The following is a 27,841-nucleotide window of genomic DNA, read 5'->3' as shown; positions in this document are numbered from 1 at the left end:
TGGAAGCTTAGACCTTCTGTTACTGCGGGTGTTGCTGACTGCTGCTAGGAGGATGCCATAGCTGTATTTCCTTCTCCCTCAGAACTAGCTGCATTTCGATTCCCTCAGCAGGTAACATTCCACAGTTCTACCTCTTGAGCACCAATAAACAGAATGAATTCATCCCTGGATGGTTAATCTCTAAGTCTGTGTCTACACTAGGGCTACGTCTACACTGACCCCTTTTCCGGAAGGGGCATGTAAATTTCAGCAGTCGTCGTAGGGAAATCCGCGGGGGATTTAAATATCCCCCCGCGGCATTTAAATAAAAACGTCCGCCGCTTTTTTCCGGCTTTTAAAAAAGCCGGAAAAGAGCGTCTAGACTGGCCCCGATCCTCCGGAAAAAGCGCCCTTTTCCGGAGGCTCTTATTCTTACTTATTCTTACTTCAAAGTAAGAATAAGAGCCTCCGGAAAAGGGCGCTTTTTCCGGAGGATCGGGGCCAGTCTAGACGCTCTTTTCCGGCTTTTTTAAAAGCCGGAAAAAAGCGGCGGACGTTTTTATTTAAATGCCGCGGGGGATATTTAAATCCCCCGCGGATTTCCCTACGACGACTAGTGAAATTTACATGCCCCTTCCGGAAAAGGGGCCAGTGTAGACGTAGCCTAGGGGTTTTTTTTTTTGCGGAAGAGGCTATGCAAATGAAGCACAAGAATATGCTAATGAGCACTTCATTTGCATTATCTCTTCTGATGCTTTTTGGCAAAAAACAAGCAGTGTCGACATATCCGTTTTGCGCAAAAACCCCTATTGCTCAAGATCCTTATGCCCCTATTTTACAGCTATTCACTGGCTGGAGAGTTTGGACATCCAAATTTGACGAAGAAATATAGCGTTGAACATAATGTTCAAAAGAAGAAGAATGCAAGCCATAAAGATTCTCAAGTGCTTTTTAAACTACACTGAAATGTTCCTTTTACAAAGTTACCTTCATTCCCATACAACTGTTGGTCAGCATATAATGTAACCTTACAAGGGAAAACCTAACACCTACTCAAGATACCAATAAGGTTTGAGCTTTGACAGAAAGTCTGTTATGACTACACAAAACAAAATCCTTCTGCATCATAAAACAATGTCCTTGTTGGATGACAAGAGAGCAAAAAAATGTAAGTGTACCGCAAAAAAGGAAGACCTGGTTGGAAAGAGCTTAAGGGAGCAAAGACAAACACACGGGATGTGTGAAAAGAAGCCCTGTGTATATTCTGTCTTAACATTCAAATTCTTGAAAGAGGTTACATTATTCTTGAACACCATACTACTTGTCGTATTAATTACAGCAAGGAGATCATGCTTGCTACAAGGAAAATATTAATATTGGAAATAAAATAGCTCAGTATTAAAGGGTGGTGATAATTTTTCAGATTTGAATTAGCTCATTCCAAGAATTAGTCAGTGTTGGGGATATGACATGAAAAATTTAGCACGAGAAGGCAGGATTTCCAATAAAGCCAAGTAGCAAAAAGTGAAGACATGGAAAGCGTCTGTCTGATACCTATCTTATATTTTATTTTTAAATTAGTACAAGTACATTCTGAAGCCTATACATACATATGTTCTAGAGTTTTTTTCTAAATAAAGCACAATGCCTATTAAGTGTTATTACATTTTTGGGGGGCTTGGAAGAGGTGAAGAAGAGGGAAATAGAAAAGAAATATTGAGATTTCCCTTTACAATGAAAATACAGCACATTGCTGCTCTTACTGTCTAGAGCTCAGTTCATTCAAATTAGTGCATAAACACATCAATACTGAAATTTAACACGCAGGTTACATTTTCAAAAGGCATTCACTTTATTTTCCTTGAAAGGCAGGAACACTTTACAAAGCCCAAAAACCTGAAAGAAATGTGATGTCTTTAGAAAGCTACAGCAATGAAGTGTTTTATGGTGTTTAAAGCCAAGGTGCTACTCCTGAGATTTCAAATGTTAAAGCTTTCTCCACAGCCACATGTTCCTTTGATGTTTGGGTTATTGAAGACGAATTCACTAGACAGTTTGTCTTCTACATAGTCCATTTCACTTCCTAGAAGTGTCAGTTGTGCTTTCTTTTCAATAAAGACTCGGACTCCTTCAGGGAGACAAAACCAAAACAATTGTTATGTAATCTGACAAAGGTCTTGCTCATTTTTAACTCGTGTTACAGTGCAATCTGGTAGCCAACTGGGTTATAAAATGAAGCTAAAAACAGAATTCTGTCAATGTAATTATTGTATTTTCTTGCTTCTTTCAAGTTATCACCTTCATCCTTTTCTTGCTTCTGCTACAAGTTGAGAAAACCATTTGCTGCAATGTTTAGTCGTGTTCTAGTGGGGGGGTGTCAGGTCCATCCAATTTACTTTATAACAATGGGGGCTAGGAATTAGTGCTTCTTAGTGCTTCTGGAAACACTACATTTATCAATAACACACAAAAGTTTTTCAGATTGCAGGATGCTGGAGATTAAGACGGCCATTTTGATTTGATTGCTCATTTTAATAAGTCAATTTGGCTTTGTATTTGAAGAAATAAACACAGTACCAATCTCTCTATGTATTAAAGGAAGTTTTCCTGAAGAGCGACACAGTGATATCACCTCACTCTACATCACCCTCCCCCCCGTCTCAGAGTCCCCAGAAGGGGAAGAGGCTCAGGATTCTCCTTTTCCACACCTTGGTCTCCCTGCTGGCCCTCAGCTCCCCTGAAGTAGGGCCAGGGGACAGCAGCAGTGACTCTTCGCTGCACTGGGGGCCTCAACGCTCCAGGACCCAGCAAGGAACCGTTGCCTTTGGTGGCTTGGGCCAGGCGCACTGCAGCTGCCGCGTTTGGAACTCCAGTCTGGAACACACACACATGCACACACCCCAGCAAGATTAGCACAGCGAGGAGCATGGAGGGAGGCCTCAGGTGCAGAGCCTCAGGGTTATTCCTCTCCCCACTGGCACACTAATCTTGCCCAGTGGGGGGCAGGGTTCCAGGCTGGAGCTCCTCCGGTGGCCAGAGGCTGGGGAGCAAGCAGGGCTGGCTGTGGCCTGGGGGAGAAGGAATGTGGGGAAGAGAGGTTGGGAAGGTGTGTGTGGGGGGAGGGGAGAACAGGTGAAGGGGAGGCCAGGGAGGAAGATGCAGAGGCCAGGGAGGAGGCGGCGAGGCCAGGGATGGTGCAGTTCCCAGTCTTCCTCTCCCCAGTGGCTGTGTCTGGTGTGGCCCCTGGCCCTCCCTGGCAGCTGGTAGGGCCAAGAGGCCGGGGTTGGTGCAGCCCTGACAGAGGAGCGGGGGGAGAGAAGGTAGGAGGGGGACTGGGCGAGCATAGACAGCAGGAGGCACTGGCCCCTAGTAATGATAAACCCAATAAAGGTATCTATTAGTTTATATAAAAGCAGTGGATTTTGGAAGGTCATTTGTTTACTCTTAGCATATTCAGTCCCATTTTATATCAATATTACCCTGGGATGCAGCAATGCCAGGGGCCTCAAGCCTCCAAAGTTAGTCAAAAGAAATAGGCTGTGCTGGCAAGGAACTCTTGTGACCAGAGCCTGCTGGGGATGTGCATCACCAAACAGCCTGCGCAAGGAGCATCCTGTGAAACCCAAGCCTTAACTCAAAGCTGCCATCTCAACAGCAGGGGTAAACATTGCTTCCCAGCCCTCGAGAATTTCAACCCATAGTACAGCCCGATATATGGTGGGGAGGAAAAAGGATGCAGTTTGTACCCTCTGTGCCAGCAGTATTTAATTTAGTCCAGGAAGTTTTAACAAGTAGGTTCTATTACAATGAACTGCAAAGTGATAGCAACCACAAGTCCTATTAGGTATCCACGGATTTCCCTCATTACGTTCATGCAGCTAGTACATGCTAGCTTCTCTCTCTTCTACATTACAGTTAAGACATTTTATAATCAAATTATACTACACCTGTCCCCCTCCTTTGGATTGTTCTGAATAGTTAAATAAAAACTTACCATCTTGAGCTACTTCTTCATCAGAGTCACCTTTTGTTTTTGCGTATTCTAACGTGTATGAAAGTCCATTACATCCCCTTGTACGGACTCCAACTTTCACACCTACCTGAAATATAAAGAGTTTTATTAAATTTTATTTACATTTATAGGATGAATTTATTTTAGGAATAAAGAACCTGAATGTTTTCTATAGGAGGTTTTATTGCAGGTGGGGGAAGGGTTTTGGTATGACTAGAAGAGAGTCAAAACATTTACAATATAAAATGCATAATATAAACTCAAACAGAAGGCTAACTCCTATTCAATACACGGATACAATTTTTACCTATAATAGGGGTGAAAAGACATACAGCACAGATGCATTTCTATCATCATATTGTCAGGGTTAGCCCGTGTCCCATCTATACTACAGCTTCCATTTTACTTTTGTTATCAAATGCATGTCTGAAATAATGGCAAGTTACACATTTAAATGTTCCTATTGTGCACAAAGGCCTAGAGTGTGTAAAAATAGTTTTGACTTACATTAGAATAACTGCTAGCTGTATTGTAGGGGTTTGGTCTTATAAGCAGTTAGATGAGAAAATCTTGCCTCAAAGTCAAATGGTTTTATAACTTCAAACGTGACAGTTTATGTTTATATAGTACTGTTAGTTTACAGCACTTTACAAACTGAAAAACTCTCACTCTCTACAGGAAAAAAAGCCAGTTCTACAGTGATGTGATGCATGTTAAACAGCTGCCAATAATGACAGCACATATGAGCATGCAACAAAGAAGATTGAATCCAAATAATATTACATGGGGGTGCTAGAGAGGTTAACTCTACTAACCTCAATTAAAAGTTAACATAACAGAATTAATCTATCTACTAAGGATGTTAAATTGCGGTTAATTGACTAGTCAAGAAGTCGATGGAATTTCCACATTTCTCCTTTGAAATGTACAAGAGCTGACTCCAGGCTGCACATGAGTGCCTGCTTTGAAATGTACAAGAGTCCCCAGCAGGGGCTCTTGTGCCTTTCAAAGCCATGGAGCCCAGGATCAGCTGGGGACTCCCAAGCTGGCCCTGGGCTCTACGACTGCCCCTTTGAAACGCCAAGGCAGCATTTTAAAAGGGCAGTGCCACACAGCTGAGCTGAGGATCAGCTGTGTGGCGGCTGCCCCTTTGAAACGCTGCCTTGGCTCCGCTGAAAAGCCGAGGCAGCATTCCAAAGGGGTATCCACTGCACAGCTGATCCCTGGCTGGGGAGTCCCCAGATAACCCTGGGTTCTGGGGAAATGCTGCTTGGAACCTGGGGTTAGCTGGGGAGTCCCCAGCTGACCTCAAGCTCCATGGCTCTTTGGCATTTTAAAGGAGCAGCACCGCACAACTGAGCAGCAGATCAGCTGTGCGGCGGCTGCCCCCTTGAAATGCAGCCTTGGGGTTTCAAAGTAGCAGTGCCGCACAACTGATCCCCAGCTCAGCTCAGCTCAGCTGTGCGGTGCTGCCACTTTTAAGTACCCCTTCCCCCCCCCCCCCGCCCTTTGCTGCCTCTCTGATAGAGGCTGCAAGGAGGGGTGGGGGGGGGAATCAAGGAGGGCGGAGGGGAAATGCTTGTCGACTAGTCCTTAACAACCTTATTATCTACTCTTGCAGGAAGTGCAATTCATTCAAATAATTTATCCAAGAGATAACACTTTTGAAAGTCCAATTCCAACTAGCAACATGTTAGGACATTGGTCAGTATTGACTCAAAAGACAACTGCTGTTTATCTAATCACCAATAGCAGTCTGAGAACTGCCTAAAGGTGCATTTAATCACTGACCTGATCCTGAATATCTTTCAAGATCTGAAAGGATCAGAGTACCAAATGTTATGACTTCTATGTTCCAAATTCTCTCATCCTCCCCAGTAAAAATCACAGTATATGATCTTGCATATGCCTGTCACTGTGAGTTACAAGCAGAAGATTACTTCTCATTGTAGGAACAATTTAAACAATTTACATAATGCTGGCAAGTCTGAGGTTCAGTTAAACACAGTTACATTTTACAGTGTTGTTATGCTCCTCAGTGGAGAGAATCTCTATTTCACAGATTATAATAAATTACAGGGACTGCAATTTTCATTAGCTATATTACCACCAGCCCTTACAATCCAGTCCTTACCATTTTTAAGGTCTGCTCAGCTTTGACCCAGCAAGCCATATTGACCCCGATTCAGTCAGTCAATATATTCTAACACATAGGTCAGACCAAAAGAACATCCACATAAACAACAGTTGAGGCATAGTTAACACGTGGACCAGAAAACACTTTGTACGGTGACACCGTCTTCTGAACAGCCATATGGTACCCTACATATCAAATCTTTACTACACAAGTATAAGTAAGGGAGCAAGGAAAATAATCTGTGTAATTATTATGTTGGACAGTATTAATGGCTGCCACTAAGAGGGTCTTTAATTTATGAAAATCACAGACCTTGTAAAAACTGATGGATAGGCAATAATTAAATACCCTTGTTTGTAGTGACAGCTGAAAACAAGAGTGACACATCATGAGGCAATGTCCACATGGCAAAGTTAATCAGAAGCTAAACTATGTGAACTGAAAGGGTTCCTTGTGACATGTTACAAACACAAGGACAGGGGGATTGACTAGTTACTTGTGGCAGTGTGTGGGTGATAGAAAGGCAGCAGAAAGTGAAAGATAGTCATGAGTGGCCTTGGTAAGATAAGAGAAAGACTTTCTTTCGGGCACTGTTATTGCTGGAGACTCAGATTTTGATCTCTGAAAAAAACACCTGTTGTTTGTTTTTATTGTATACAGGAATATACACAAAGTACTGTTACTCTGAAAATAAACAGGATCACATGAAAGGAATATCTGACTATTAGCATCAAGATATTCTGCTAACAGAAATAATCTGGCAAAGCCCCAAATACAGCCAACCTTCATGTCAGAAGGAGCAACATTATGAGAACATAATACTTCATAAAATAATCTGCTTTAAGAAATTCAAAAGTTTAATAAAACTATTTGAAGAACATCTTCATATCAATACAGGCAGTCCCCGAGTTACACGGATCCGACTTATGTCGGATCCGCAGTTACGAACGGGGATTTTCTCGCCCCGGAGGACTGGAGCGGCGAGACGCCTGGTCCCGCTGCCCGCCTCCTCCGGGGCGAGAAAAGCTGCTCCCCGTCTCCCTGGTCTGCTGGGGGAGCAAAGCGGCGGAGGACCCGGGACCGGACCCGTGGCGCTTCCAGCTGATCTGGAAGCGGCCGCGGGTCCGGCCCCGGGTCCTCCACGGCTTTGCTCAGCGTCTCCCTGGTCTGCAGACCAGGGAGACGCTGAGCAAAGCGGCGGAGGACCTGGGCCGGACCGTGGCGCTGATCTGGAAGCGCTGCGGTCCGGCCCGGGTCCTCCGCGGCTTTGCTCAGCGTCTCCCTGGTCTGCTGGGAGGGGGAAGCAGCTAGTGCCCCTCCCAGCAGACCAGGAAGACGTGGAGCAAAGCCCGGGGCCTGTGGTAGAGCAGGTGGGGCGCTGCCGGTTGGTCCCGCAGCACCGCTCCTTGGCGCTACTGGACCAACCCGGCAGCACCCCAGTTGCTCTGCCCCAGGCGTCCTGATTCAGCCACTGCTGATCAGTTTCAGCAGTGGCTGAATTAGGACGCCTGGGGCGGAGCATCTGGGGTGCTGCCGGGTTGGTCCAGTAGCGCCGAGGAGCGGCCGCGCTACTGGACCAACCCAGCAGCACCTGAGCTGCTCTGCCCCAGGCATCCCCAAGTTAGCCGCTGCTGAAACTGACCAGCGGCTGACTACAGGAAGTCCAAGGCAGAGTTGCTCTGCCCCGGGCTTCCTGGAATCAGCTGCTGATCAGTTTCAGCAGCAGCTGACTTGGGGACGCCTGAGGTTCTTAAGTTAAATCTGTATGTAAGTCAGAACTGGTGTCCAGATTCAGCCGCTGTTGAAACTGATCAGTTTCAGCAGCGGCTGAATCTGGATGCCAGGTCCGACTTACATACAGATTCAACTTAAGAACAAACCTACAGTCCCTATCTTGTACGTAACCCGGGGACTGCCTGTAGTTGAAGATCTTTTGCCATACTAGTAAATCATTACCTAACTGGCATCAACAGATTAGACTAGTTTCATCAAAGTGTCAACAAAGGAGTCAACAAAATTTTTAAGTAAGGAATGCATGCTAGAGTTTTATGTCTCTCAAAGATTATGACAGTTGATTTATTGTCATTAAATATTTCCCCACCTCCTCTGATTTTTATACGTGAAAATAAATCTTGTCGGATTAATGCATTTATTATTATAAAGGAATATTTCATATCAATAAAGTATCCAGACTGATTGTTTCATGCTGCACAGTTTTCCACTGATCATATATTTCACAGAGCATCTGCTAGTATATTAATAATAATAATAATAATAATAAGCATTCTTCATAAGGTACACTAAAAATATTAGGATAGCATACAAGAACTCTTTCCATTTTTACTTACATGCTCAGGTTTATCTTTAAGAAGCTGTTTTATCTTATGTACAGCAGACGGAGTCTGAAAAATAAAAATATTTTATTAACAGCTGCTGCCAGGAAGCACAGGAAAAAGCTCTTGTGCTTAGCCCACAATCTTCCTAGAGGCCATGCTAGGGTGAATAGTACCACAATTGTTTGGGAAAGTCATTCCATTGAGAGGTAATGGACAAGGACATTTCTACCTACATCCAGTCTTGTAAGGTGTGCTAGTGGGTGGGAAAGGCCCAAGACCATGTCAAAGCCCCCTCCAAGCACTCCCCATAATAGAAGTTCCATTCCAGCATGCAGATGTGGATATTTTGGGTCCTTTTCCTAAAAAGATACCTTGGGGAAAACAGTATATACTGACTTTCATAGATTTTGCCACCCAATGGCCTGAAACAATAGTTGTAGACATCAAGGCTAAAAGCTTGTGCCACAGGATAGCCTTACAGATTCAGGATCTAATTTCCTGGCAGGGAGCATGAAACTTCTTTGGGAAGAGAAGTGTTCCTGCAAGGTAGATGACCAAGTCATGGTCTTGAAGGAACTCCAGGCCAATAAGATGGAAGCATAATGGGATGGGCCATTCATGGTCTGAGTGCGCATAGGAACGGTTAATTCCCTCAGAGTGTTCCTAGATCATAACCATAAGCCTAAAGTGTATCATATTAATTCTCTAAAGCCCTTTTAATCCTGAAAAATCAAAGTTCTTCAGTTCACAGCCCAGCAGAGACACAACGCCTCTCCAGTGGACCTAGCTCTCAATATGGATGGGGAAATTTGCTTTTGCATGGGCGACCATAAGCTAACTGCTGTAACTCACCCAAAAAACTATCCAATGCCCCACAAAGATGAGCTACTGAAGAAACTGTGATGTGCCCAGTTCATCCACCTTAGATTTAACCAAAAAATACTGGCAAGCAGTGTTTCTTCTAATCTTTTCCATCCATGTGCAGATTGTTTCCATCGATGTGTAGAATAAATGTTTATGTGCACTGAGTCATGTATGAATCTGCACCAGCAGTGGAAACAAAACCTACCTGTGGGCGCCCTGCTAATCAGCTGAGTGGCATTGGAATCTCTCCTGAGCAGCCATACAAGTGCCCACCTTAGAGAGAACATTGCTGGCAAGTACCACTTTCATTTTGAAATACAACACATTTCATGGGCTAACAAAGTATCTGGTTTGCTTGCCCATGACAAGTGCCCAAACTCAGCCAGTTTAAACTGTCTTTATAATCTGAAGTCATTGTATTCCATGAATGTGGGGGATACTGTTTAGTTCTTCATGTAATCAGTAGTAAATTTAGCATGTGCATGTACCCTCTCCTGAACCTCCAGGGGAAAAAAATCACAGCCAATGTGGGCCCAACCGTGACTAGGCCGGCCCCCAGAGGCTGTGATTTGAGTTACTCAACTACACTATTACATCTCTACTGTCAAGGTCGAGATGTCACACAACTGACTTCAAAAATAAAGCCACCAAACTCTTACTTTATATACTTGCCGTTCACTCACCAGAGGAAGACAAGGAATTCCATACTAGAGACGGAACACATCTAGTTCAGTAAAATGCCTCCCATAGTGAAGACTGGCAGCCAATGTAGAGGAAAATAAAAGACCAGCCCTCGTGGTGGGGTAAACAAGGAAGTCAAAATTGACAGAGGCATTCCCCCACTTCGGACTAGGAGTAGGAAGTGTCCGTGGCGCACAGGGAGCAGATGTCAACGTGCAGGCGACTACACGGCTAAACAAGGGCTCTCGTGTTAATCCTGCTGACTACGCCCTTCCCCCCCTTCGCCGCCTCTGTATCCGAGAGGGAGGGGCAGCTTTTAAGCCGGCTCCCCCCGGGCTACAGCTCAGCGCCGGCCGGAGCGGCTCTTCCCCCGCCAGGCGCGGCCGGGCAGCCACCGCCCGAGCCCCGGCCCGGCTCCCCCCACCCCGCGGCTAACGCAGCCCCCGCGGGACTGACCAGAGTGAGCGCGGCCCGGCTGGCCTGGATCTTCCTCTTGCTCACGGCCCGGACCGTGGCTCTGACGACCGAGGAGGCCATCGCGCCCCTCAGCCCCGCCCGCGCCCCTTGTCCATGGGCCCGGGCACTGGCGCGCTACTGCGCCGCTCGCGTCATGGCGGCCGGAGTGTGATGTCATCGCCGCGCGCCGCGTAAGGCGACGTGCGCGATGACGCCGCGGGAGCGGCTCCGGCAGCGCTGCCCGGACGGGTTTGTGCGGCGCTTCCGCCTCGAGTCGGCACAATGAAGCGGGAGCAATAAGCGGAAGCGCCGCGCGGGAGCCGGGGTGAGTGTCCGCCGGGGCCGCGGCAGCTCCCCCCCCCCCCCCGCCTCCGCCGGGGAGCCGGGCGCGCGAGCCTGACTCCATCCGCCCCCCCCCCCCCCCCGCGCCGGTGACCGGGGAGCTGCTCCCGCCGCCGGGCTTTGTGCCCCCCCCCCGGCCCGGCCCCTCGCGCTGCCCTGCGGCTCCTGGGACTCCCCGGGCAGCCGCCTTGCCGGGGTGGGCTCCTGAGTCTCTGCCAGCCCCTCCCCTGGTTCCGGCCCGGCCTCTAGCACCTGCCAGCGCTGTGAGGCGGCCGCGCGGGTCGGCAGTTCGCAGCGCGAGTGTCTGGGGCAGGCCGCCCAGGGCGAGCAGAGCGGAGGCATCCCCCGTTCCCGCTGGAGGCTGGCGTGCGTGGGGGCGAGGCTGAGTGCACCCAAACGCGGGCGCGCCCTGCCAGGGAGGCAGCGGCGAATTGACAGCTCAGCTGCGTGATTCTTGCTTTAGGGCAAATTCTGTCATAAGCAACACTTTGAGTTTCCTCCCTGTGTGTGGTGCATTTCATAATCTCCCCTTGTTGTTGGGCGTGTAATAATCATCATACAGAAATAATTATTATTTTCTGGGACAATAATAAAACATGCTAGGTCACTAATATGTAGGTTGCACAGCTGATGATTAACTACCTTTGTGTGTAGAAAGTTACTTTGAAGGGTGGAAAACGCTCTCTGTCACCAGGAGCCTGGAGCAATTGTGGAGCAGCATAGCCCTGTGTAAATGTGGATTTCGTGTTCATGCAGCCATCTAGGTAGTCACCTCATTTACAGTATTATGTTTTAATTTTCATTGTAACTTCTGTGTGGTTTAGACCACTTCCCCTATTTCAAAGTTTAATAAAGTATGAGACAGAGGGAATAATAACTTTGGGCCAGATGTAGAAAGGTTTTTAACTACCTAAAGATGCAGGTGTAGGGCCTAATAGTACTTCAGTAGGTTAGACGCCTAACTCCCAATTAGGAGCCTAACTCACTTAGCATACTTGTGTAATATGATAAAAGACCTACCTCATGCCTGTTATGCTGATCAGCAGGCCTAATCTGTGAGATTATAAAATGTCTGTGTAGAGAGGAGGGTATCCTAGCTCAGGCTCTAGCCTGAATGTCTACACTGCAATTTTTAGCCCTGCAGTTTAACCTTTACAAGCCCAAGTCAGTTGACCAAGGCTCTGTGACTTGGTGCTGCACGTTTTTTATTGTAGTGTAGATGTAATCTTAGGTGCCGCCACCTGATTTTTCAAAAATGCTAGCCTACATTTTTAGGAGATGATATACCTTTATAAATTCTGGCCTTTTCCTCTACATATGTGCTATATCTAAAGTCAATAATTTTTAGATGGTTGATGTGTTTTATTTACTTGTCTTTAGGTTGAGCCCTTCAAAATGTTGTCTTAAATTTGAGCTGCAACTTCCAGAAAAAAAGTATATATAATAGCAGGCACTGTCCTGTTTCAAATTAAATTAATAGTATTGCTTTAATACAGAATAAAGAAATACAGTAAAAAGAAAATTCAGTGATACACATCTTAATTGTGGATTTTTAAAATACTGTCCTGATTGTGATTTGAGATGGAATGAATGAATGATTGTTTTGATTTGGTTATAGAAAAATAATTTCAAACAAAACACCTTTTTTATCAGTCTTTCTCACCAAAAGTAAAGAAACAAAAAATACGTGTATAATAGGTCAAAACAAACAAGATTGCCAATCTGAAGTAGAAAAAACACTTTGTTTTAAACACAAATGTTGAAATGAAATATTGAAACTTTTTTAAAAAAACATTTTTTGTTAGAGTATCTTCCATATTTGTAAACTTGTGGTGCCCTGATAAATTCATATTTTGGCAAATTTACCACTTGCTGGGGAACAGAATTTGCCCAGTCTTAATAAGTCATGCAAGGTATACTGAGGAATATGATGAGTGATTTGTTTTTATTGTTATGTTTTTCCTCTTCTATCTGTTGGTAAGTAGTTGATTATCTAAAATGACCTCCTTTTTTATTTCCAGGTGCAAATTATAATCTTGAATAGCAACTACAATGGGAGATGCTACAAAATCTTCTTTTGCCAAAAGAAAAAAGGAATGGGGAACTTTAGATGAAGAAGAGTTAAAGAGGAACCCTGTACAACAAGACTATCAAGCCATGGATGATTACGGACATGGCAACAAAATAGATATAGGCTTTCAGAAGAAAAAGGGAACACCAGGTCACTATGGAAACAGTCCCAGAAAAGGACCACACAGCATTGTGAATAGCTCAAGTTCATTTAAAAACATGGGTCACAGCCAAGGGGTAAGAATAAATGATAACCAAAAAGACCAAATTAAGAAGTGGATATCTGATGACTACCGTGGCAGTTCAGACAGCTGGAGAGAGTTCAAATCTACAGTACGGACGCCTGTATTTAACAGGACAAGAAAAGACTCTTTCCATGAGGGTGAAGGTGCAGGAAACAGAAATGTAAGAAGACAACTTCAGAAAGACTTAAATGAAGAAATGTCAGACACAGTGAAAGGAAACTCTGGTAATGAACACAGTTTTTTACATAGTTTTAAAAGTAAAATTAATTATTACTTTTATGTCAGGAAAGTACAACTATAAGGTTCTCTGTTGATGCAAAAAATAAATAACCATTTCTGTTCCATAACACTTCTGTCTTGCAAAGTATTGACTGTACTCAAAAGCAGCATTTTAAGCGGTATTGTTATACCATCTGGTATAAGGATACATAGCATGACTAAATTAATTTATCAAACCAACAAGATATTTTATTATCTTAATCTACTATATATTGGACAGAGTTTGTCTGTCTATTTGTTCAATAACTCCTAAGCTGTAAGAGGTAGGACCACCAAATTTGGTATACAGATTCCTCTTATCATAACTTAAAGCAAGATTAGGGTTTAGTTAGGTCAAGAAAATGGGATGTGCCGAAAATAGGATTCCTTCTCATAAAACCATACAGCAATGAGACAGAATCACCAAGCAGGTGAAAGGGACTGGCTGGGACTGCCCCAGCCCCAAGCTTTCCACCCCCCCATGCTCCTTTTTGGGAGGCTGGGGGGAAGGAAGAGGGCTGAAGCTTTATTTTTTCTCCTCCTCTCCCCAGTTTGTATGGGGATATTACTGGCTGTTCCCCTTTGTCAGGGAATGAGGGGAAAGAGCAGTTTGCTGCATTCATAGACCTCAGGAGGTCATCAAGTCCAACTCCCTGCCCAAAGCAGGACCAATCCCAACAGCCCCAACCATCCCCATTCCTTACTTTGGCTGGGGAGCTCAGGGGGCAGATGAACTTGGAACTTCCCTGGTCAGGGGACATGCACCTCTGTCCTGGCTGTGTCCACTGGAGCTGCAGCATCTGTGAAGAGGCACTTCTCCCCTGGTGCCAAGCTGCTGGGGTAGTTCTGTCTCCCCAGGTCAGCCTGCATACTGAATCCCACAGTCCCAGCCCCCCTCCCGCAAAGCAATTATTTAAATAAAGCATGTATGTTTTCATTTTCCAAAAAATAAAAATTTAATTAAGTACCCAAGTATTGCCGAGTAAATCTTCTAGTCTCTTTATAACCCAACCTCAGGAAGATTGTTACCAACAACCACAGGACATACCACATTAATACCAACCCTGGAACTTTCCCTTGCAACAAACCCCGTTGCCAACATTGTCCATATATTTACTCTGGTGACCCCATCACTGGACCAAACCATGTCAGTTATATGATCAAGAACACATATTTCTGTTCATCCGGAAATATAATTTATGCCATCATGTGCCAACAGTGTCCTTCTGCTATGTATATTGGACAGACTTCCCAGACACTTCGCCGAAGAATTAATGCCCACAAATCAGACATCAGACATCTTTGCAAGGAAAAACCAGTTGCTTTTCATTTCAACCTACCTGGACATAGTCTTAACGATCTTACTACATGCATCTTACTTCAGAGACTTTAACACAAGATTACAGAGGGAAACTTCAGAACTTTCTTTCATGCTTAAATTTGACACTTTACAAATGGGCCTTAACAAAGATGCTAATTACCTTAAGCATTACAAAGATACTTCCCCACTTATCACCCCTTATTAGCCATTGTATTCCTTTGGTATATATGATTATGCCAATTCTCAGGGCTCGCCAAACTGCGGCAAGCCCCACTCGCCAGCTGCGCTGTTCGGCGATCTGCGCATGCGCAGATCGTTCTGTGCATGCGCAGATCGCCTGAACCCAGCTCTTCCGGGTTACAAGCTACTCGCCACGGGCGAGTAGATTGTATAATTTGTTGAGCCCTGCCAATTCTCTTCCAGAATATGATCTGAGGAAGTGGATCTGGTCCACAAAAGCTCATGACCTATTAAGCCATCTTGTTAGTCTTTAAAGTGCTGCATAATTTTTCCTTTTATAATTGTTAGACACGTATAAAGCAATAGGTTTGATATCTCAGTCTGCAACTTTAATATTCTATATTTTTCCATTTCAAACTTCATATAAATCTTTCCAGTCTTCAGACACTGTTGAAGAAGTTGCATAACCAATTGATATTATTTGCTGCAAGATCACATAATAAACTTAAACACAACTTGTTCAGTAAATATGCTAAACAAGTGAAAAGGAAATGGGAATAAAACAAAGTGGAAAATGGCAAACTTAGTATGTTGTTTTCTCATGCAGTTAACTTCTATACATGTTTCAATTCGTAACTTTAAAACAATTATAAAAGCCTTTCATTATTATATGAAATAGGACTCTGTCATGGAAGGTTGGAGGTATTCTGATTTGAAAAGAAACTTTGCTTCCTGAAAGAAGAAAACAGTAAGATTCACGCTATAGAGATGTATTCACCAGTCTTGGCCTAAAGTGTTATTCTGAGAGTGCATGGCAAGTAGAGAAGCACTAATTTGGAAGGTGATATACTGTACACCACATGTTTAGAAACGTTTTAATTTTTAAAGTAACTATGAATAACTGACTTGTCTCCATTCTTCACTTACTCCATCCCTCAAAAAAAGGTGTGTATATTTTTGGGATGTTAGCATGTTGTTGTATACATGATTAACCGATAATCCTGTTTTTGTTGGTTAATCCTAATGAATACACGCACTCTCACTCGAGCTGCCTCTTAAGCCAGTTCCTCATGATCCTGCCTCTCCCTCTCCCCTGCACCACGCTGCTGCCTCTGTGGGAGGCAGTGGGATGGGGGAGCCAGCTTTTAAGCTCCTGCCTTCCTCCACCCCATGTGTGAATGTGTAACTGCTGAAAATTTCAGGGGTTACATGTTCGCAAAAATAAACATTTGCTAACATCTCCAGGAGGTTGATCTCTAGCCATTCTGTTTCATCAAATTTTTGTGATGGGAAGATTTGTAATGCCATTGCACAGTGCTAGGGAGTGAGAACTAGAATACCTTGATAAAAAGGAATTTTGTTAACTTGGTATATGATAGGCTGTGTCCAGACTCGGGTTTTTTCGAAAAAAGTAGCCATTTTTCAAAAGAACTTCACCTGCGTCTAGACTGCAGCCGAGTTCTTTCGAAATTAAATCGAAAGAATGCGGCTTTTCTTTCGACGGCGGTAAACCTCATTTCATGAGGAAGAACGCCTTTTTTCAAAAGTGATCTTTCGAAAAAAGGCGTTCTTGAATGCCAACCGGGCTTTTTAGAAAGAGAGCATCCAGACTCACTCGCTGCTTTCTTTCGAAAAAGCGACTTGCTTTTTCGAAAGTACTGCTTGCAGTCTAGACGCTCTTTTTCGAAAGAGGCTTTTTCGAAAGATACTTTCGAAAAAGCCTCTTTCGAAAGAGGCTTGCAGTCTAGACATAGCCATAATGTTTTGTGTCTGAAGATATATATGAGGTGACTGACAATATAAAAAGGTGAGAATGCCAGTAGTGGGTCAAACCAGTGGCTCATCGAATCCTGGTTCCTGTCTTCCGACTGGTAGCTGATGCTAGATGCTTCATTGGGAATGAACAGAACAAGGCAGTTATCGAGTCCTCTAGTCCCAGCTTCTGGCAGTGTGAAGTTTAGACTCACCCAGAACATTGCATTACGTCCATGACCATTTTGGCTAATTGCCATTGATGGACCTATCGTCTGTGAACTTATTCTTTTTTGAACCCAAAAGGAAAAACTATGTAGCACTTTATAGACTAACAAGATGGTTTAATAGGTGATGAGATTTCATGGGCCAGACCTACTTCCTCAGATCATATTCTGGAGGAGAATTGGCATGACCATATATACCAAAGGAATACAATGAAAAAAGTGAACACATGATTAAACTGACAAATCAGATTTAGTACAGAAGGTGGGGTCAGGGGGAGGGAAGAAGGGAATAGCTATTTGAGTCAATGAATGGCTAATCAGGGGTGATAAGTGGGGAAGTATCTTTGTAATGCTTAAGGTAATTAGCATCTTTTTTAAGGCCCATTCGTAAAGTGTCAAATTTAAGCATGAAAGAAAGTTCTGAAGTTTCCCTCTGTAATCTTGTGTTAAAGTCTCTGAAGTAAGATGCATGTAGTAAGCATGAACCCAGTTATACTCCCAAATCCAGGACTCTCTGGTCTGGTAACATCCATGGACCAAAGAGCTCTGGAGGAGGGAGCAGGAATCAAACAGAAAACACAGGAGTGGGAGCCTTGGTTAGACCAGGGGGTGGCTGGGGAGCCGCAGCTCGGCTGTGGAACAGCTGGCATGAGTGGAGCCAGGTGGAGCCAAAGAACTCCTAGTATTAGCGTGACCAGGCAGCAGCTGAGGATCCCCTACCCTGGCCAGGGAGCCCCTGGTGTCAGCTGGGCCAAGTGGTGAATGAGGAACCCCTGCCCTGGCTGAGGAACTCATTGCAGCAACAGGGGCTAGGCGGCAGCTCGGCAGTCCTGGGCCAGGGAACCCCCAGTGGGAGCAGGACTGGTCCTGGCAGTGGGGCCAGTGGCACCCAGGTGGCTCTGGCCAGGGAACTCCCTGGCATTATCTGGGTCCGGGAACCTGGGGAATTCCTAGCAGCAGTGAGGCTGGGATGGCCAAGCAGCCAGAGAACCCCTAGTGGCAGCGGGGTGGACAGCTTCAGAGCTGGGCTGTTGGTGGCTGGATGGCTGGGAACCCTGGTAGCAGTGGAGCCAGTGCAAGATGGGAGCCTCAGCCTTGGGAGCACAGGAGTGGGGCAGCCAGTAGCGGAGCATTGACCTTCCCTGGTCCGGCAAACTCCCTGGTTTAGGACCGCTCAGGTCCCGAGAGTGCTGGACCAGGGAGATCCAACCTGTATTGATTGTCACATTGTTCCACAGGTTGACTGTGTATTGTGAGATGAATACTTCCTGTTGGTTGTTTCATTGGTTGACCTCTAGTTTTTATGGTATGTGAAGGGGTAAATAAGACTTCCTAATTGACTTTCTCCACAGCATTCGTGTTTTATAGACTGCTCTTATATCCTCGTTTTATATTTCAGTATAGGCAAGGTTAAAGTTGATGACTGCAGGTACTAAGAGGGTTTAATGAAGTACCAGTATGAGAGAGATGGAATAGTTATGTAAAAACTAGAGAGAGAAAATATGGAGGAAAATGAGATTTGAAGAGGTAGTAAAATACATTTGAGATTTAGCAGGATGATTTGGAACATTCCTACAGAGAAGGTCAAAAGAGTTTTTTGAGTTATTGAAGTTGCAAGTGGGAGGTATGTGTGATGGTTTTTGGGCTGGGGGTTGTTTTTGTTTAAATTGGATGTTTGTCTTTTGGCCTTTAGCTGAAGCTGTCTTTCAAATATTTTTAAGAAAAAGCACATTTGTGCCATAAAACAAATGCATAAGTGACCAGTAAGAAATTGTTTCCTTTATGAAAGCTTTAAATATGGTACTCTACTCTACTTTAATACAAGTTTCAGAGATATAGAGCCGTGTTAGTCTGAATCTGCAAAAGCGATGAAAAGTTCTGTGGCACCTTATAGACTAACAGATTTATTGGAGCATAAGCTTTCGTGGTCAAAGACCCATTTCGTCAGATGCATCTGACGAAGTGGGTCTTTGACCACGAAAGCTTATGCTCCAATAAATCTGTTAGTTTATAAGGTGCCACAAGACTTTTCATCGATTTAATACAAGTTGGCTACGTCTACACTGGCCCCTCTTCCGGAAGGGGCATGTAAATTTCACTAGTCGTCGTAGGGAAATCCGCGGGGGATTTAAATATCCCCCGCGGCATTTAAATAAAAATGTCCGCCGCTTTTTTCCGGCTTTTAAAAAAGCCGGAAAAGAGCGTCTAGACTGGCCCCGATCCTCCGGAAAAAGCGCCCTTTTCCGGAGGCTCTTATTCTTACTTTGAAGTAAGAATAAGAGCCTTTCAAAGTAAGAATAAGAGCCTCCGGAAAAGGGCGCTTTTTCCGGAGGATCGGGGCCAGTCTAGACGCTCTTTTCCGGCTTTTTTAAAAGCCGGAAAAAAGCGGCGGACATTTTTATTTAAATGCCGCGGGGGATATTTAAATCCCCCGCGGATTTCCCTACGACGACTAGTGAAATTTACATGCCCCTTCCGGAAGAGGGGCCAGTGTAGACGTAGCCGTTGACATCAGTCCACCCTGAGGCAGATTTGGCTTTCACTCTGATTCTTCGTGGCTTTGAATTGTGTGCTGTGTCTGTACTTAAAGTGTGACAGTGATATAGCTACAGCACTTCAGTGTAGACACTCACTAAAGCAATGAGAGGGGTTCCTACATCTCTGTTGTTAATCTACCTCCTAGAGAAGTGGTAGTTTGGTCAGTGTTGTGTGCAGTCAGCCTGCCCCTCACACATGCCCTTGCTTTAAATGTCTGTCGCTTCTCAACTCTCTCCTCCACTGCAGGCCCTGCTCTCACTCTACGTCTTCCCTCAAACCCGCACCCTTCCTTTTCCCTGCCTTCTGAGAGTGTGCCTCCTCGTTTCTCATCCCCTTTCCTCCAAGCATTTATGGAGCAGAGTTAATTGGCTGATTTGCAGCGCTTTGGAAGTCGGGGGAGGGAGAGAAAGAAAAGAGTAGGTAAGTAGTGCAGGGCCGCCAGGGTGAAGGAGGAGGTAGAAGGGGAGTGCGCAGACCATACGTAGAACTCGATGGGCTGTGTGTGTCATACACGTTACCTACCACTGGTGTAGAATTTTTCTATTTGGTCTGGACTCTGGAACCTGGCAAGGCAGTGGGTCACAGAACCTGGGTTGCAACACAAATGGGAAATTCTACACTGCTCTTTTTAGCCTCATAATATGAACATGAGTCAGTCAGCCTTGGCTCTGAGACTTGTTGTTTTAGTTATATATTTACTTTTGCAGGGTCAGTGTACCTTTTGGTGGACATTTTGAGAAAATTCATAGTTTATATTTTCTCCTCCTGTGCTTTACCCATATTGAATTAGTAGATCAGATTTAAATATACTGGATAAGTGAGACCCTGCACATTAACTCACCATTTTTAAAGAGTTTCTGATACAGAAATGATAAGAAAATAGAATATTACGAGTGTGAAAGATACAGTGGTGCAAGCATTCTTGTTTTGTTATTTAAGAACTAATGAAAAGATGGTACAGTGAGGATCCGGGATGAGTTGCAGTTCATACTCTGTTTAAATACTTAGTCTGCCATTTAGCTAGTTCCAACCAATATTATAGTTATCAAGTAATAATACTTGATGTCAGCATGTGGGTGATAAGTTTTTCCAAGTTTTGTCTTATTTATTTTCTATTGAGAGGCTTCAGAACAAATCTTGCACTGGTGAATCTTAGAGTAGCCGGAACTATTCTTCATTTTCAAACTGCTGAAGAGCACATGACTCTTAGTGTGTAAAGTCTTCTGAGCCCTATCCCATCACTTTCTACAAGATTTTAAACTTTTTGAAAAGTTTTTAGCACAGGGTATAAACTGATGTATTATTATCTCCTGAGCGTGGAGGTAGAGGGCTCTGTTGCTGGTAGCTTTGCCAAGCTATAGAAGAGTGACACTAACAAGGCTGTGATCAGTTGCATAGCTACCTGTCAGAACCCTGAGCGCCAACATTTGAAAACTCTCTTGACCTGAATGAATAGATGTTTTGACCAGGTGAGTGGACTGAGTGAAGCTAGAGAGTTGTTGGCTCATTTTCTTGAAGAGAAAGAGAAGAAAGGTGGTCATTAAGTTGTTGCTGGATTCCCAGGTTCTGAAGCCTAGGAACGGAGGTGTGTTTCAGAGCCCAGGCTTGAGCCTGGACCCCAACTTCAAAGTGCTGTCTACAAAGGTAGTTTTAGAATTCTGTGAGCTCTGCTAGCCCAAGTTTGTCAGCATGAGCTAGGAAACTTGCTTCTGCTCAATCCAAAATGCTGTGCAGACATCCTTAGCCATTGGGCTAATTTCTAATGCCATTCTATGAGCAGCAGTGAAAAGAGCTACGAGCAGCAGATGCAGGCACTGGAGTTATTTGCCGAGGAGGAATACCTTTAGAAAAAAAGTTGAGAGATGATGAGTAAAATACCAGAGACTTGTCTTTCCCGACTGTTGCAGCAGATTAAAGGAAGGATGACGTTATTGGGGTGAGATGGGACTGCCGCAGATGGAGACCAGCATTTTTTCATTGTCAGGAGTTAAGACAACTGCCAGACAGAAGCTAATACAGCATTTCTTTCCACAGCTTGAAATCACACTTGCATTGTTTCAGTTAAAAGTACTTTGAGACACTATATATGCTGACTTTCCCTGCCAGTTTTTGTAGTTTTACACTCAAATATTTGTTTTAATTTTTTCCTTTGTTGCTGAAGAAGGCCTACACAAATGGGAAGTTAGACAAAGTGCTATCAAATGTCTAAAATAAACTGAAAAAGAAGTCTGTGTCTTAATGGACATTTTATTTAATCATGTATATCAGCTAGACTCCTGAAGCTGCCTGAAAGGATGTGTGCATTGGTTATTACCTGGGTATAATTTATATGTAGTGGTGCTTTCCTTCACATCATGACTGTGGGTATTCTTGAATACCTTAACTTCTGGAAGTTTCAAGATTCCTTGGCTACAGTGTTCAGGTTTAGAAGTAGGGACTAATCCAGTGTTAGTAATTCTATAGGGGGTAGTATACAATCCATCATAATAGCTTAGAACCTGTGAGTCTTAAACTGACAATAGTACTTGATACCATTAGCTTTAACCAATTTTGGTCGAAGAATTTCTAAATAGCATTACTGACTTTCTGTGGGTCAGACAATTGGTTGATACTTCATAGGTCATTCTCCTTTAGTCAGAGTCAAACATATCTTAGGATATAGTATTAATATACACCACCGAGGAGGAGGAGGAATTGTATATGGCAGAAAAGGAAATAGTGTGACATGTAGGTAATTTTGTCTGCCTTATTTAGTGCATTAGTTTCACTCTCCATTTTGTTGTATACTCTGAAATGATTTTACAGTATATTTATTCTGATAATTCTTTAAGAAATGAAGAAACATAGGAAACCAAGAAGACCAAGAAGGACAAGAAAAGAAGAGTGTGATCAAGATGACGATATGGAAGGTCCTGTTATAGATGAGTCGACACTGTCAGTGAAGGAACTGCTAGGATTGCAGCAGGCTGAAGAGCGGTTAAAGAGAGACTGCATTTACAGACTAAAGAAGGTGACAATGTTGTCTTTGTATATACAGTACTCTCATATTTTAATCACATACAGATTTTAATCTGTGAATTGAGAGACCAAAGGCTTGTGCCAGCCTCTGCTCAGTTGGGGCCACCTCCTATCTTTAGGCAGGCTCCTTGAAATGATCCAGATAGTGACAGAGAAGAGGGGAGAAGAGTGAGCATTGGTGGTGTGGCCTTGGAGAGAAGATGCAGAAAAGGGGGCGGGTTTGGGGAAAGAGGCAAGAGGAGGGGGCGTCTCTTGTCAGGGTTCTGGTTACCAGCATTTAGAACGGTGGCAAAATACAGTTAAGAAAGAGGGAGGGTGGATTTTTGGATTTACAATCTAAGGGTACATCTACACTGCATGACTATTTTGGGAAACCTCCAGTATCCCGAAATAGCTACCCCACATCTACACAAGCTGCCTATTATTTTGAAATATTTTTCAAAATAACGGGTGTGCTATTTCGCCATCCTGGTAAACTTTGTTGAACTAGGATTAAGGGATGGCTCAAAATAGCAGGTTATTTTGAAATTTTGGCACTGTGTAGATGCACAAAACTTCAAATTAAGCTATTTCAAAATAGATTGAGAACAAGATATGCAGCTTGTGTAGACACATCCTAATTGATCTTGGCAGATGTGTCAAATGAAGGTAACATTTTTCTATATCTTAGTCAATGAACAATCTCAATTTTAGCGTTCTCGAAACTACCCAACAGCCAAATACACCTGCAAATTATGTGATGCTTTGATGGAGTCAGTGACATTTGCTCATAAGCATATTAAAGAGAAGAAGCATAAGAAAAACATAAAGGTGAGTTAATGATACATAAATATAAGGTATGGATTTGTAAAGCTATTGGTTTATTGCTAATGATAATTCAATTGTTAGCCCTGAGGTCTTTCTTGTTCTTTCCATGCTTAATATGTTGCTAGTGTAATACAGAATGCTTCTGTAAACATTTACTCCAGTCACATTTGGTAAAAGCAATAAGTATACAGCTCAAAATATTTTTCCAGCGTAGAGTGAACTCAGGATTGCCTCTAGGATATTATTGATATCTCTTAACTGTCATTAAAGGGAACTTTCATTTCATGTGTTGTTTTAAAGTTATGACCTAAAAAGCTGCAATAACTTAACCTTATTTATTCATGAGTTGTGTAATAGTATAATTAAACATGTATTTGCTCTCTTCTTAATGTGTAATTTAATTGTGTTCTGATAGCTATAATATAATTGATTTAGAATGGCTTGGTAAAAGAGAATTTAAAAACATTTTAATTTGCACATATAAGTAAAGACTGCCATTTTGAAAATAATCTAGATAAAATAAAAAGATTGTTGAATATTCCAGTGTGAGGGGAATATATATGAATAATAAAATAGCTTTATCTTTAAATATAATCATATTTTCAAATTTTGCCAGCATAAATGCACTATGAGGTTTTTTATTACTGAAAGCTGTGCCTACCCCCTTTCTCTGTCTTTGCACCAGAAGACAAAAGGAATTGAAAGGCATGTATGGAGTTTTTCTTTTGTCTTCAACTTTATTATCCCATACCACTCCTTACAATGATAAAGGAATATTTTCTATGTCTTTTATATAGGTGTATGATTTTTTGTAAATTAATGAAGCCTTACGAAGTGTCTAGCTCTTTAGATAGATGATATACAATGATTCTTTATACGTACCAGGGTTTTTCTAGACTTTAATTGTGTCCTAACACATCATCTGTTTGAAATTGTTAACTAGCTCCATAATATAGACGGGCACGCAGAAATGTTTATGGCAGTGCATTGTGTGTAACCACCCCTACCTCATTAAAGCAATTGAAGAAAGTCAAATATGTTAAAATATGGTTGTTCTTGAAGGAAAAGCAAGAAGAACAATTGCTGACTACCCTGCCTCCACCAACACCTTCCCAGATAAAAGCCATTGGTGTTGCTATTGAAAATGTAGTGCAAGAGTTTGGCTTAAATAATGAGGATTTGGAACAAAGACTCAAAATTAAAACAGCGATGGAAGATTTATTGCACCAAAAATTGCCAGGTACAACTCTGCCATTTGGTTTATCAAATACAGTGAAAAGAAAAAGCATCTTTCTGCACAAGAGTAATCTTAATCTCTGCAAATTGTATCAGTGATGTAATTTGTTTTTGTCAGTATGTTCTGCTTGCTGATGTAGTGTCAATGTTTTGGCCTGAAGTTTTCTCTACATTTCCCAGCTACTAAGTCAGTGGCAACTGATATATCAGCAGGGTTTAGAGGAGGCCCAAGCCATGCCCTGGTTTGCATGACCTTAATCTCTTCACCAGCAGCAAGGATAAGGTGTAGAGCCGTGGTCACCAACCCGTTGATCGTGATTGACTGGTCAATCGTGAGGGCTCGACCAGTTGATCGTGAGGCTTTCGGGGACCCCTCCATTTTCTCCCACCCCCAAGAAGCCCTACTACCTACCTCCAGCGACAATGGAGGTACAGCCTCTCTCCGAGTTACGAACTAATTACGGACCAAACACTTGGCCGTAACTCGATCTGTTCATAACTCGGACCCAATTGAGTTACACGCGACCGTGCTATTCGTAAACGTGGGTCGCGTTCGTAACTTGGGGACCGCCTTTACGACCGCTCCATGGGAGCTTTGGTCGTAAGTGCGAACGGTCGTAACTCAACTGTTCGCAACTCGGGGAGCGGCTGTAGTGTCAGCTTCCTGCGGGGTGGACGGAAGTCCTGCAGCTGCATGCCACTTCCGGGGGTTCCAGAAGTGTGCTGGCTGCTCCCCTCCCCCAGGTCTGTGACATGCTGGGAACTTGCAGGGGGTGGGGGGAGTCCCCAGAGAAGGTGCAAGCCGGGGCTTCCAGGCTCTGCGGGAGGGGGGAGTCGGCCCCGGAGGAGGCATGTGCCGGGTCTTCCCTCTTCTGCGGGGGAGGTGGGAGGAATCCCAGGAGGAGGCGGGTGCGAGGGATTGGCTGTCCCCTGCTGCAGAACCCTATACCCTCTGCCCCCACCCCAGCACCCTGTCCCCAACCCTCTGCCCCAGCACTCACTAGCACCCTTCCCCAGTACCATGTTCCCTGCTCCCACCAGCACAGTTGGCCACATTAGTGAGGCTTCGGGGGGGTTTGGAAGAGGTTTTTTTTGCATCTCACTTGTGTGGCCCCCCACTCACTTTTCTGTGGGTCAGTGGCCCCTGATTCAAAACAGGTTCCCTGCCCTTCTCATAAATAAAGACAATATAGAGGCTTTTTGTATTTGACATAGTATTTTATTTAAAAATGAAGCCTGGCCAACAAACCCCCAATTGGGGCCAAGCCCCTATCTGGCCGCAGCATCATAACACTCCTGCACCCCCCTGCCCTGAGCTCCTCATATACCCCAACCCAAATTCCTGCATCCTCACATTCACAAGCCTGTGGCTTGCTTAGTACCCCAAACCTCCATCCAACCCCAACACTCCCCAGCCTGGAGCCCCCTCCCCAAGCCAGCATCCTCTTCTCCACTTCCTCCTGCATCCAGATTTCCTCCCAGAGCTTGCACCTCTCACCCTTTCCCACACCCAAATCCCTCATTCCCACCCCAGAGTCCACACATCCTGTCTCAACCCAGTGAGGGTACGGCTAGACTGCAGGAGTTTTTTCAGGATTCCAGAGATATCCTGGAAAAACTCTTCTACGTCCAGAGGCACGTTTGTTCTTCCACTTTTTTAGTGGAAGAGCAAACGTGCTCTTTGGGTAATCCCTGTATTCCTCGTTTCACGAGGAATAAGGGGGCTTCCGAAAGAAGGGGTTTTTCTGACATTTGGTCCAGTCTAGACAGGTCAAATGTTGGGAAAACCTCTTCCTACGGAAGAATCGAAAAAAAGCAGCAATGTAGAGTGTATAAGGGCTGGGGATAGCAAGAGATGGAGAGGAGGAGAATAGAGAGGGCAGGGCTTCAAGGAAGGGGTGGGGTCTTGGGGGAAGGAGGGGCAGTAGATCTTGGCTTGTTCTGACATTTAAAAAGTGACCTTGGGTGTAAAAAGGTTGGAGACCACTGGTGTAGAGAGACTGTCACGCCAGATCAGTGCTACTGACAAGTACTTGAGAATTGGGGTACACCTTTGATGGCTATCTGCTCCTGTTGTAGGGCTAAAATTTGCTGAGAAGGCATTGCAGAGTGGCTGAATTCTAACCCAGGATTTGGATTTAGATGTTGAGTAAATACAATGAATTCCTTTCTTTGCAGATTGCTCACTAAGGCTGTACGGCTCTTCCTGTAGCAGATTTGGTTTCAAAACTTCTGACATAAACATTGATGTCCAATTTCCAGAAAGTGTAAGTAAGCAGGTTTTATTATTTACCAAAATGTATTGGTCCAAGGGGAACTATTGTTAAGGTACAGTTAGCTAAAACCATCTTGATCTGTTGTTAGCAGTAGTAGTATTACTATCTTGATAGCATCTTCAATCCAACAAACTCAAAACACTTCACAAATACTAATTAAATAAATCTCACATCCCAGCATCCTTCTAAAACAAATAAGGATTTTATATCCATTTTACAGATGCTGTGACTTGCTTCAGTTTACACAGTGAGCCTGTGCCAACCAAAAGATCCTTCTTTTGATTTTAAATATGAAAGTATTAAAAACCTGTCTTTGCTCATACTTGTGGTTTTAGGTTACTCCTCTGTTGGGTCGTGATAGAGATGCCCTACTATAAACACACAAGTTTTAATGTTTGGTCTTTCATATCTCTATGCTGGGAATCTGTCAGGAAAGTGACTCCTTTTTAAATAGGTTTCTGCTTTTAAGTGCAGAACGCTTAAAACCGGCAACATTTTTCACTTATTGTACTTTTCCCTGCTTTGGAAACAGGCATTATATGGGTTTGAATAAACTGTTAAATTCAATTAAATAAGGAGTAGGGATTTCTTAAAACAGATTTTTAATAAAGACAGTTCTCTAAGGTGGCCATGACTGTTTAGCTATTGATAGTTATCTGAAGTGATTGAAGTAAATACTGAGTTAGTGTCTAGACATCATAAAGGAGGAGAGCAAAACTAGAGAGGCATTTTTTAAACCACAAATAAACTAACACTGTTGTTCTACTATGAAGAATTATTTTGGGCTGGGGGAAAAATAGTTGTGGGGTTCCGGGTTTGTTTCAGTAACTTAAATAGCAAATTTCATTTTCTCTTGTGAACTGAACTAATCATTTTCTAACTGCAAGCCCTAGAAACCCAACTTGGGATATGAGAACCAAATCAGCTAATTGATTCTTGCTCCACTTCATCAGTAATAAATACTGCTCTGAGACACCTGTGCTACAAGGTGGTGCTTTCAGTGGGCTAGCATAGGTTCAAGTGATTGGCATTTGATAACACATCCTGTGGTATGTTCAGAAACACAATTCAACAGTCCTAACAGTAGTAAACCAGTAATTTTATGT

General features: G+C 43.7%; 2 protein-coding genes across 3 annotated transcripts in view; one reads left to right on the top strand and one right to left on the bottom strand.

The window, feature by feature from the left end:
- Nucleotides 1-1,525: 1,525 nt before the first annotated feature.
- Nucleotides 1,526-10,645, bottom strand: LOC102447137 (iron-sulfur cluster assembly 1 homolog, mitochondrial-like). The gene is made up of 4 exons (XM_075931794.1): nt 10,466-10,645; nt 8,477-8,530; nt 3,974-4,079; nt 1,526-2,107 (listed from the first exon to the last, which is right to left on the bottom strand). The coding sequence occupies exons 1-4, from the start codon at nt 10,544-10,546 to the stop codon at nt 1,959-1,961; spliced, it is 390 nt and encodes a 129-aa protein (XP_075787909.1). The 5' UTR covers nt 10,547-10,645; the 3' UTR covers nt 1,526-1,958.
- Nucleotide 10,646: 1 nt separating this feature from the next.
- Nucleotides 10,647-27,841, top strand: part of TUT7 (terminal uridylyl transferase 7) — a 54,085-nt gene continuing 36,890 nt past the window's right edge. The window contains exons 1-7 of one of the 2 annotated variants that reach the window (XM_075931793.1): nt 10,655-10,790; nt 11,462-11,571; nt 12,829-13,346; nt 22,230-22,408; nt 23,110-23,226; nt 24,286-24,463; nt 26,638-26,726. In XM_075931793.1, the coding sequence (XP_075787908.1) occupies nt 12,860-13,346; nt 22,230-22,408; nt 23,110-23,226; nt 24,286-24,463; nt 26,638-26,726 (1,050 nt within the window). In that variant the 5' untranslated portion in view covers nt 10,655-10,790; nt 11,462-11,571; nt 12,829-12,859. Of the gene's footprint in view, nt 10,791-11,461; nt 11,572-12,828; nt 13,347-22,229; nt 22,409-23,109; nt 23,227-24,285; nt 24,464-26,637; nt 26,727-27,841 lie in introns of both variants that reach the window. The other variant, XM_075931792.1, reaches the window with a different exon arrangement.

This window comes from Pelodiscus sinensis, chromosome 6 (genome assembly GCF_049634645.1).
Source record: "Pelodiscus sinensis isolate JC-2024 chromosome 6, ASM4963464v1, whole genome shotgun sequence".
In the NCBI taxonomy this organism is placed as follows: Eukaryota; Metazoa; Chordata; order Testudines; family Trionychidae; genus Pelodiscus; species Pelodiscus sinensis.
This window is presented reverse-complemented; position numbering and strand designations above follow the sequence as displayed.

Coding starts and splice junctions, on each gene's coding strand:
- LOC102447137 (XM_075931794.1), bottom strand. CDS start 10,546: ATGGCCTCCTCGGTCGTCAGAGCCACGGTCCGGGCCGTGAGCAAGAGG. Junction 8,531..10,465: donor GCCGGGCCGCGCTCACTCTG/GTCAGTCCCGCG, acceptor TTTATTTTTCAG/ACTCCGTCTGCTGTACATAA. Junction 2,108..3,973: donor TGAAGAAGTAGCTCAAGATG/GTAAGTTTTTAT, acceptor GTCTCCCTGAAG/GAGTCCGAGTCTTTATTGAA.